Source organism: Arachis hypogaea, chromosome 15 (assembly GCF_003086295.3).
Source record: "Arachis hypogaea cultivar Tifrunner chromosome 15, arahy.Tifrunner.gnm2.J5K5, whole genome shotgun sequence".
In the NCBI taxonomy this organism is placed as follows: domain Eukaryota; kingdom Viridiplantae; phylum Streptophyta; class Magnoliopsida; order Fabales; family Fabaceae; genus Arachis; species Arachis hypogaea.
Window position 1 is genome coordinate 79,151,964 of NC_092050.1, and position 11,550 is coordinate 79,163,513.

Below are 11,550 nucleotides of genomic sequence, written 5' to 3' on the forward strand. Positions count from 1 at the left end.
TGAGCTCTTCAATTTTATTCAACAAAGTGGTGAGAATCTCAAAATTCATGATCCATTTCTTTTCTCTATACATTTTTGCATTTTTGGGTTTGGTTATTCAGAAGATATTGTGATTTTGGTTATTTAGGTGCTATCTAACATTGAAAAATTGTTAGATTTTGTCCTAATCTACAGTGGGTAAGGTAAGAAAGCTCTTAACCCTTGTGGTTTGTCAATTTGTTAAACCCTAGGAATGATTTTTGGTAATTTGTATGATAGCTACTTGAATTGATGTTGTTTGGAGTGGAATTAATGATTGGAATGCTTGGAATATGAGCTAAAGTGGTGGCTAACTTTGGTTTCTTGATTAAACTTGGAAAGCTTGTGGCAGAGGCCTTTTGTTGCTTGTGTGGGAATCGGTCAAGGTATGGTTTTATTTTTCTTTAAATAATATGTAATGTTGTGGGCAACATAAGCTAGAAGACCTTAGGATAATATTGAATTGATGATGAATGTTGATGTTAATGATAATTTATGATGATTGTTGATGTTGTTGAGGAGTTATGATGATTATTGATGTTGATGACAATTCATGGTAATTATGAGTTTTGATGATGATGAATTGATGAATAATGATTGTGATGGATATGGTTAATGGTTGATAGTGTTTATTGATGATTATGTTGATAATGGGTATTGATATGAATATGTTGAATCGAGAACTTTGAACAAGTTGATGAGGGAGAATTGAGTGATTTAGATGGTTGAATCATTGAAAAATGGTTGAGGAATGTTTGGTATGAATTTTGGGTTGTTTCATATTGTTTGGGTTGTGATTAAATTGGTTTAGTTTGAAGAATTTAGTATTTTGAGGATTTAATAAATTTGGTAAAATATTGTTTTGAACCAATTTCAACAGGCCATAACTTGGCCCTCGAAGTTTGGAATTGAGTGAACTTTGTTTTAAATTAAAGATGGTTGTGAGAGTTTTAAAACAGTATAAAGATTAAGGAAATCAGAATTTTGTATACGAAGTTACGAACGTCGAAAGTTATGTTTATCCTTATCAATTTCACGATTACCTCAACCTTGTCGTTAAGATCGACCCGCTCCTTGATTCTTCCTGTGTGGACAATCTCGAGAGATATGCCCTGATTCCCCACAACGATAGCACAGATCTAACTTAGTCCGGCACAGTTGGTCTGGATGGTATCTTTTGAATCTTCAGCACTCAAAATCATTCGAAGTAGCCTCTGCCTATTTTCCTTTACTATTTCCTGAGCGGTTGTCATTCCTTCGGTAATTGTTCTGACCTTGGGAATAATGAGGTGGATACCCATTTCTCTTGAAGTCTAGACCCCTTGGTAAGTTGGTGTAAGTGCCATGTTGTGAATTGTTGAAATGATGAGTTCGGATAGATAATTGATGAGTTGTGATTGTTGTTGTGGATGGACATTGTGATGGTTTATGCTATGAGTTAGAATTGGGTTGATTAGGTTTTGAATGGTTAGAAATTGATAAATAAGTATTGAAGAATGGTTTGGGGTTGTTTTGAAAAGAAATGAATAGAAGAGTTGGTGAAATGAATGATTATATGAAATTGGTAAAAACAAAATTTTGACAAATTTCAGGGGCATAACTTGGCGCTTGAAGTTTAGATTTGTATACTATCTGTCTTAAATTAAAACCAATGATAAGAGCTTTAAAATCGTCTAAAAACAAAGAAAAACAAAATTTTAAAGAGAAAGTTGTAAATGTTTGAAAATTGGAATAAAAAACTGAATTCTGAGATTATACTGAATTCTGAGATTATGCAGAAAAACCAGAATTTTGGCCTACATGCACTCTCACAGGGCTTGCGGGCGCACCATTTAGAACGAGTGTTCCAACTTGTGCATACGCCCGAGGGTGTGCATACGCACATCAAGGATGGAGATTTGTCCCACTTGCCTGGCAAGGTATGCATATCATCCCGCGTGCGTGTTGATTTGATATTTGTTCCGGACAAGGTCCTGTTTGTCCATGGTTTCAGTGTAGTTGTAGGGACTGAGATTTTATCCCATCTGCGGTGAGGACGGTGATTTCATCCCGAATTCTGCAAGTTGAGGATGAAGGATTCTCTCTCTTGCTGTGATAGGCAAGTTGAGGATGAAACTCTCATAATGTTGTCATTGTGATTGAGATTTAATGTTAAGCACAATCTCGTGAGGACGGCGATACATAACACTCACTTGAGATACAATGTGTGAGGTTCAGCAGAGATGGCGACACGTAACGCCCACTTCAGACCTAAAGGATGGTTCCCCAAAAGGACGACGATACATAATGCTCATGGAGGGGACAAAATTATGAGTGCGGACAGCGATACATAACGCCCACTTGAAACAGTGAGTATGGCCTAATGCGGACGGCGATACGCAATGCTCACTTGAGACTGGAAGAATGAATTGATCCCCATGAGGACGGTGATATGTAACGCTCATGGAGGGGATGTTTTCTAAGATAGGAACAATACATAACACCTATCTCAGGTATGTTGTAGGGTGCAAGCAACCAACCAACACGTGAGTTCATGACCTGTTTAGGATTAAACATACATCATGTGCATCTATTTACTATTGGTTGAGTGTGCATATTATATTTGGTTTGCCTATCTGAATATTCTGTTAATTGCTAATTGTATTACTTGCTATACTTGTTTATTGATTGTGTTTGAATTGTATTATTTATGTTTAATACTACTAAATAATAAATTGGATACTAAATGAAGAAATTGGATTATTAAGAGTAATGACGGCTGTGTTGGAAAGGATTGAGGCTAGAGATAATGGATGAGGCCTGAGACTTAGCATATATCGCTGTTAGGATTAGTAGAACCCTAGACTTGAACATTGTGTGTTTGGGGACTAGGATTGTCTAACGGGTTCATGTAGTTTTACATAGTTTCTATTTGGAACTATTATCCTACTGGGAACCTTCGGGTTCTCACCTATTGTAGAATTTGTTGATTTTCAAATACAAGGCGTAATATACCTCGTTGAGCGTGCAAAACTCCTTTTGGCAAAAGCAAAAACTTGTCTTTTGAATTTTATTTTGTACTTAAATGTTTATTCTCCAATTTTGAACATGTATTTGTATATTCCTCTTAGAGGTTCTGTATTACGAAAAAATAAAATTATATTTTATATATTTTGAATTGTAATATTGTCGCCAACCTTGTCTTTGCAGGTCAAGACTAATGATTATGTATCTTATTTTGAAACATATAAATATATTCTGCTTTGGTATATAACATTCACTCGTGTTAATGTTTTCCGTGTGTGAGTATTGGTCATTCGATGTTTTAATTTCTTCACTGGCTCGTAGTTATGACATTAGTCTTCTATCCATATATATATATATATATATATATAGGTGTTGTAGTGGCAAACCACATTTGATTTACGATTTAAGTGTAAAACTCTATGTGGTAGAGTGTTACAAAATCACTTTCGCGTTTAGAGTAAAAAAGTATCCAAACATAAAAAAAAGCGTTCAATACACTTAAACGTATTTTTTTTCTTTTCAACGCTAAACCAAATACAACATTAATGTGACTCTACCTTCTCAAAGTCAAGCTGCATTTTATTGTCTTAACAATCATGAAAGCTTCGTAAAGTCCTTATATTTTATACCATTTAAAAAATGTGTGCATGTTTTATTGTCTTAACAATCATGAAAGCTTCGTAAAGTTCTTATATTTTCTACCATTTAAAAAATGTGTGCATAAACCTTCATTTTCAGCCAATGATTTATGGAGTTTAGGGATCCTCTCAATTTTTTCTCACTTGAAGAGGTAAAATGTAATCTCTCGCTACACATTTTATAGGTGAGACCAAAAGAAAATGAGAAAAAACATTAAAGAGTTAAATATTATATTTTATACCTTCAATTGAAAAAAGAAAATTGAGAGGATCCACTCATATAGACTTTTGTAACATTGTGCCCGAAGATTCTCTTGATTTATAATCCCACTCACAACAGCATAGCTCTAATATACAGAATATTCAGAGTTTTATTTTGGAATATATAATAGAAGTTTGGATGGACTTTACACTGATCAACGTATCAGGTATGTCTTTATGATCAAAGAACACGTATGGGAGCACTTACCGATCAACTATAAAGCAACTGTCGGTGTAGAGAAGACTAAAACCTCGTCCTTGTGAAATACATTCCGAGCATTACCTGTATGTGTTGGAAAACATTTTGCTCTCCCAAATATTTAAAAAAAAATGAGCTAGCTATGATGATAGGAGCTGAATCTAGTTGGGAAATTATAAGAGGGTAGCACAAGTCGCATGTAAATAAGAAAAAACATGTCATAAAAGCAAAATAGAACGTGTATTTAAACACTGCTTTGTGTGATAAACAAACTCTTTACATCCATAATTAATCTACCAAAAGAAAATGAAAAATAACAAAAGGAAAGCAAGTGGTCCTATAATGTGATGAAGGGACATGATGAATGATATCATAATTAACAAAGACAAGACAAAGTAAAGCCACTATTTATCTATTTATATTTTCATTAACAACAAGTATTATTAACAATACGAGAGGGATATCATGAAAGCATGGAAGATAAGAGATTCTCGTTACAGAAAGATTAAGATAAAGCGATTATTCTATGGAATTGCAACAATCATCTACCTTAACTGGCTTGAATCTAAATGAATCAATTGAAATTTGGAAGTAGACATGTTCATCACCTAAAATTACTCACCACGATGGTATGAGAAAGATAAAGTTGATGTACTTTTAAAAGCATCAAATGAACATGCAAGAGAAAAATATTAGACCAAAATGTTCAACCGTGTCCCATTCTTTAAACATGGACCCATCAAATTAGACACTTTACAAGCTGATTACTGCACTAACAGCAACAGATGTAGCTAAGAATGGTATAGAGAACGAAATTGAATATGAGCAAAGCTTACAATAAAGTAAAATGATGAGCTTTCCTAGAAGCAATGACAAAGAAACTTAATTTTCAGGTTGCCTAGAATGTACTGCGTGAATGTAAGATATATAACTATTCATGAAACTCTACCTAATAATTTAAACTTTTGGAATAAACTATTCTAGAACATGCTATGAGAGCTTTTATCAGCAAAAGATCTAGGATTCAATTCTTGTTACCCCAAGAAAATATAATTTAAGAATATGGCAAGAATCATTTATTTTTTATGGATGACAGTATTATATCCTCTAAAGCTACCATGGATAATCGCCAAATCAATCCTCATATTCTACGTCTTTATGAAATGGTATTGGGTCTGAATTGATTTTGGGAAATCAATTTTGCATGTTTAGCATGATTTTGGGCAATGAGATCCGAACTCAAAACCTGAGGGCCTTCAACAATTCACTGGGTTCCTAATAAGCAAAGTATCCAATACCAACCATGGGTAGATCAGAGAGTCTGGTAGATAAAAGATAACTCTCGAATCCAAGAAGGATACGGCATGGAACTAGGTGAAGGGTTTAATCTGGAGACACAAGGCGTATTCTCAAAGACTAAATTAAAAATTCTGAAAAGTCAATGACTAAATTGAGTTATGCTCACAATCTCAAGGATGAAATTGGAACTTTAATTGATTAATTTTTTTAATCAAAGCATTCCTCATTTCTCAAAGTAGGAGTTAATCTTTGACCAAAAAGCAATAGGAAGAGCTAATCCATCTTTCAGTTGGTATATCATCTTGGAAGGTAGATAATTTGTAACATACCCTGAACCTAGAGAAGAGCTGAGTAAGGAAGGAGGAGAAGCTTCTACATCTATAAAAAAGCAGATTTCACCATTGACTTTTTATTATAGAAGGAGAAATAGAATTAAGGGTAAAAGTGGAAAGAGTGTCAGTGAGAATATTCCCCCTAACTCACCACCTGGCAGTAAGTAAGGAGTGCGGACATGAGAGGCAGGTGAGGAGATATGGAATTAGTGAGGACTTAGACTGGATTGAGAGACAAGGCTGACTCTATAATTTCAGCCATAGTTCCTTTTATTTTCTGATCTGTACATTTCTTTTCTACCAATAAGAGTAAGGGGTGGATAACCTTGATTCACTTCCTTTTGGAATTCTGTGTGTGTGAGAGAGAGAGTTTCCTTGTGCAGATACCAGTTGTCACATAATTACCATTGAAATTTGAAAGGCCAAATCTAGAGAGAGAATGGAAAATTCTTATAAATATGTGCATAATTATTTAATAAACCTATACCTTGTTCCTCATCATATTCAAATAGTGGCTCAAGGAATCCTTCAAGACCATGTTCAATGGAATGTATATCTTATCACTGCACATTTCTCTAATGCTCATGAAATTTTAGAGATCCTTTTAACCCAAACAAACGAAGAATATGTGCTAGTTTGGTGTGCAGAAGCAGATCAGTGGAGAGTGAATGGACACATCCAGGACCAAAAAAAAAAAAAAAACTGAAGCATTGCGGAAGCTTGACATTATGCCTAGAACCACAGTCTTCGGGTGATATACATGCCAAAAAAGCTATTCCTCACTTTTCTTCCAAAGACTGATCAGCAACTTGGGGAGTTCAGATTGTCGGAGGCTGCTATCTTTGTATTAATGTTCTAACATACCCCAAGTTCATCATGGGGAATGGATTTATTCTTTGGTTGAATTTGTCAGGGATAGAAATCAAGAGAAGAGCTGGATTCTGCTATAATCATGTTTTAACAGCAGCACTTGAGAATCAGGTAAAGGAACTACGGAAAATCAATATACACAATTGAATTCCAAACTACACATTAGTCTGGTGCCTCAATGGCTACACTTTGCAACCAAGCAAATAAGATATAATGTGTTGAGAAATCACATTATCCACATTATTTATGGGAAGAGCTTAATTTTCTAAACACTTCAATATAAGTTGGGAGGCTTTGTATCTAACTCTACCTTGCTGGAAGTGGAATGGAAAAAGAATTCTGTTATGAGGGGGAAGTGAGAGGGTGATTAGAGAAGAGACAGTGAGGGGACTATATCAGAATTTTGGAGATTAGACTAAAGACCAGGAGAGAGTCAAGCTTCTCGAAAGCTTGATACTATCACTGTTTCTTCTTTGTTATTTCAAAAATAATACCAAGCACCTGAGGGAGGATAAACCATACTGAATCTACCTCACATCAATAGGTTCCTGCTACTGTTACATCATATTATCTTCACTAGATATCAGTTCTTACAATTTCATATATGAACTTCTTGCACAGCTGCTTAGATAAACGACCTATGTCCAAATTAACAGGTATTTATATTCAATTAATTTAAAGTTTAATAAACCAGAACATCACCTAGTACTGTGCTGAAAAGTATAACTCAGAAAAGAACTACATTTTTTCCTCCAAAACTACTTCCAAATGTCATATCTAGTTTTTTAAATGTAGGTAGCAAAACGATTTAAGAATTAATCAAGATACAGGGTTACCATTCTATGCATGTTAAACGGCAATTCTAATCGCCAATCCTTCTGTTTTCGACTTAAAGGCTTGCCTTTTCTGAGAGGGTCTCTGTTCTCTTTAACATCTGCCAGCTTCCACACACATACCTCTGATTCTTTCTCTATAGACTCTAACAAGAAAACTCCATCCTCTTCTGTGCTATTGGATTCTGTATTTTCCGTATAGTGGACTCTCATGGGCATGTCTTGGAAACGATTAAGATCATCTGGCACTTTTAGTATCCTCTCAGCACCTGGGGATGAAACCTTCAAAGTTCAAACAAAAAGTGCACTTTTATTTTATGCACTGAATAGGATTCAGAGGATATTCATTTTCTACTGACTACATACAACATGTATGACGCAACAACTATGCATTACCTCAAGTGCCAAATCCTCAGGTATCTCTCCAAGTGCTCCAACCTCATCTAATCTTTTCTTGTATTCTTGATTATATCGTTCAAGCTCTTCCATGCTTGGACAGCCATATCTGAAAAAGAAAGACAGAAAACTGAATACCAAACTAATTGTAATCAGAAATAAATACTAGGAGGTAAATGTGAAAGTTTGATGGATTGAAATCTTAAAAGAAACCTCTTCTTGTAGAAAGGCTTTATAATCAAACCCACTCTAGACCCAATTTGAAAAATATATGTAGATATGCTGTCTTGATTCCCACAAATTTTAAACTAATACATTCTCATTCTGCAATTGGTTTTTCACCCAGATCCGCTACAAAGCTGTACATATGGGTCTCCGTGTGTGTGGCATGATTTTATGCCTAATATGCCATGCAGAAAATGAGAAACAAATCATTCATGCTATATGCTGCAAGTAAGAAACGTAAACTTAGACTAGGTGTAAGTTGTTAGAAATGGATGGGAGTAGAAAGTGGAATGTGGTAATACTGAACTGTAAATGTTTTGAGCAGAAAATGGCTAGAGATTAGCTCTAGTAGTAGAGCTTGATTGGAGTAAAATGATTGAGGTTGGAGTTATATTAGCTCATCAAAACATTTGAAAATAAAGAAACGAAAATGTTTCTTTTTGGAATTTAATTTTCACAAAATAAATAAATTGAGCCATTGGAAAGTTCATATTATGAGTCTGCCAATCCCTAAAGTTACAAACAGCCACGAAAACTTAAGGTCAAAATTATCACAAACTCACCAGCCATGTGCCTATCTCAGACTCAAAGTAGTAGTAAACCTCAAATATCAAATAGACGGTACAGGGCCATGTGATTCATCGTGGACTTCTCACGACCAGTTTGAGCTTATATTAGGAGAGTTTTTGCAGTAAATTCATGGCAATGAGCATCCTTGTCAGATCTGTGATGATTATTTAACCATTTAACTCGTCATTCTAACTCAGTGGGGGCTTCAACTATGACACTGACACTTAAAGTTTGAACTGAAACTGGATCTTATCTCTCCTAGTCCTAGAGAATTATTAGACTTCCCTATATCAGCTTCCCCAAGCTTTGAGTCACCGTTGTTCACACAACAATAACTTCATTTTATTGTAAATATTTTCTACTAACGGTTGTATTTGACATAGGTTGAAAGCTGTAATCTTACTCATTTGTTAATTTGTCTAATCTCACATAAACATATCCTCGAGGACTAGTCTTGAAAGCATATAGTTCAATGTCCTCATTAAACTCCTTAAGGATATCCTTGGCAACAGAGAGCGCCCGCTGGCCCCAGGGAACATTATGCAAGGCAACTCCACCACCATCACCCCCATCACCAATCTACACACAGAGCATCTATTTATAAGCAATGGTAATCATATTTTTAAATTCATTATATAGGTGAAATGAAGAGCTCTACACGAAAGTAAAGTTAAGAGTCAAATTAATGACATAGTACCATAGGCTCAGAATCGTCTTCTTCTTCCCATCCATCATCAGTGGTTTCTCCTTCTTCACTTGCCTCATCTGCAACTTTTGAAATAGACAAACCTGTTAAAAAAAGTGTTGTAGTAAATGTGGTAAATGCTGAGATATATAACTTTGCATAGAACATATTAGTTTAGTAACTGTTGGAAAGAAAGAGATTTACAACTTCACATAGCCTATCCTTTTGGGAAAATCTATCAATGTGCCAGGAAAGAAAGAACAAACACCTAAATCTCATAAAGCAAACTAGAACATTGACAACTAATTGCATCATTCAGCAAGTTTTACCATAAGAAGTTGTTGCATTTGAAATGTTGCACAAGATCTAAGTTATTGTATAACTAAACCATAAACCTGAGGAAAAAGCATTAAAGTAAAACAAAGAAAGAAAGCAAAGAAGACTTTACGATAAAACTACATAACTAAAGAACCCTTCAATCCTTCTTCATAGTTTGTATTGGTCTAGGAAGAAACCATGTCCTGAGATCTCTAAGCAAGTCATTTAGAAAGAAAAAAGAAAAAGAGAAAACTCCTATCCAATAGCAGAACTAAGGAAAGCAAGCAACTAATAATTTCTGAAATTATTAGCTTAAAAATCCATATCAGACAATAAAGATGGAAGACCTCTGTTAAGCGTTTCCCATCCCAGTTCCCACTCGTGCCAAAACCTCTGAGACTATACAACTGAAACTGTTCTAAACTCAAAGGCTAACCAAAAACTTCAAAATTCAAATAACCTACCCGAACAATTAGCTTTTGTGGCTGTAAAAATTGATAGTGTTAATAAAATATAACTAGAAATTATGAAGAGATTTTTAGGTTAAACCAGCGGAGCAAATGCAAGGTGGTCCTCAAGGAGAAGTTTTTCTCCAATCTAACAATTGGTCAATGGTCAAAGATTAAGCCAAAAATTGATTACGAAGCTTAAGATAACCAGGGTTTATACTTTATAATCATCATGGCATTCAAAGCTACAAAACCAACTAAATACTTCAAACAATCAATCACTGACAAGCCAATTACTATTTTTTTTTTTAAAAATAATTTAAAAAATAGACTCGTTATGGAGAGTACAAAATACAGAAGGAAAACAAATGAAAGGATGATTAGAGATGATAACCTCGAACATCGTCAGAGAAGCTAATGCTGAAAAACCGACGGGGATCAGAGGAAAAGGGGCAAAGATGGGATTTTTGTTGAACAACGTGATGAGTGAGAGAAGATGGGTTATGTAAATGGAAGAGAGGCGAGCTGTGCAAGTGAGCGGTTGAGGTCCGTCGGAGAAAATGACCAACAGCGCTGTTCTTCGTCGTCGTCATCATCATCCTCCTGATCATGCTCTTAGTAATGGCTCTCCCCATGCTTTGATGCTCTCTCTACAACCCTAAACACCGTACACAGCAGTATACAAGACGGTGGTGAGTTGAGCACTTACCAGGGACCATTTTCCTATTCATATTTTTTCCCTCCGCAAGGTTTTATTATAATTTTATAAAAGAGTAAACACCAAATTAGTCCGAAGGTTAGGGGTTTTTTTATTCAAATTAAATAAATTTAGTATTTATCGAAATATATATTTGGTAGAGTATTTATTTTTTTAAATATTCATTATACATCTTGAGTACTGAGATTAAAAAATTATTAAAACACAACCCAGTGATTCACAACTTGGTAATTCAGTACCCAAATAAAATACAGTATTTAAAATAACCGATTGCACGCATGCTACATGTAAACTGCACATTTATTTAGAAATCAGATACTCAATCCTCGGTATACGTTTATTTATAGAGGCCTTGCTACACATACAAGTCTTTTTGACTTACAAGTTTTACAAGTTGCTATACATACGGATCTTTTAATGCGTTATTCAGTTTCCAAAGCGCTAAACTCACCGTGTATTATGAACAACTCCTCTTCCTCTTCCTCTTCCTCTTCCTCTTCCACTTCCTCTTCTTGAACGACTCTTCCATGTATTTCTTCTTCTTCTTCCTCTTCTTCTTCTTCTTCCTCTTCCTCCATGTATTTCTTCGTTATTCTCTTTGCCTTTTTATTAGACATTTTACTTGCGTTTATTACTAGTATTCTTGCTTCGTTTTTTTTTTCGATTTTAATGGTTTCTGAAATCAAGCTTTGAAATCGTTTTGAAGATAATGAAACTTCAGAAATACACCCAA

At 34.9% G+C, this 11,550-nt stretch overlaps 1 protein-coding gene across 5 annotated transcripts; it reads right to left on the bottom strand.

Annotated features, from left to right (window-relative positions):
• Positions 1–7,264: 7,264 nt before the first annotated feature.
• Positions 7,265–11,091, bottom strand: LOC112750271 (uncharacterized). Of its 5 annotated transcripts, none has more exons than XM_025798907.3 (5): positions 10,494–11,091; positions 9,345–9,412; positions 9,051–9,226; positions 7,853–7,961; positions 7,265–7,738 (listed from the first exon to the last, which is right to left on the bottom strand). In XM_025798907.3, exons 1-5 carry the CDS (start codon positions 10,732–10,734, stop codon positions 7,439–7,441), a joined length of 894 nt encoding a protein of 297 aa, XP_025654692.1. In that variant the 5' UTR covers positions 10,735–11,091; the 3' UTR covers positions 7,265–7,438. The 5 variants fall into 5 exon arrangements, with proteins under 5 accessions (XP_025654692.1, XP_025654690.1, XP_025654694.1 ...); XM_025798905.3 differs by having other exon boundaries at positions 9,345–9,436; positions 10,494–11,043; XM_025798909.3 differs by having other exon boundaries at positions 7,265–7,725; positions 9,345–9,436; positions 10,494–10,876.
• Between the last annotated feature and the right edge of the window lie 459 nt (positions 11,092–11,550).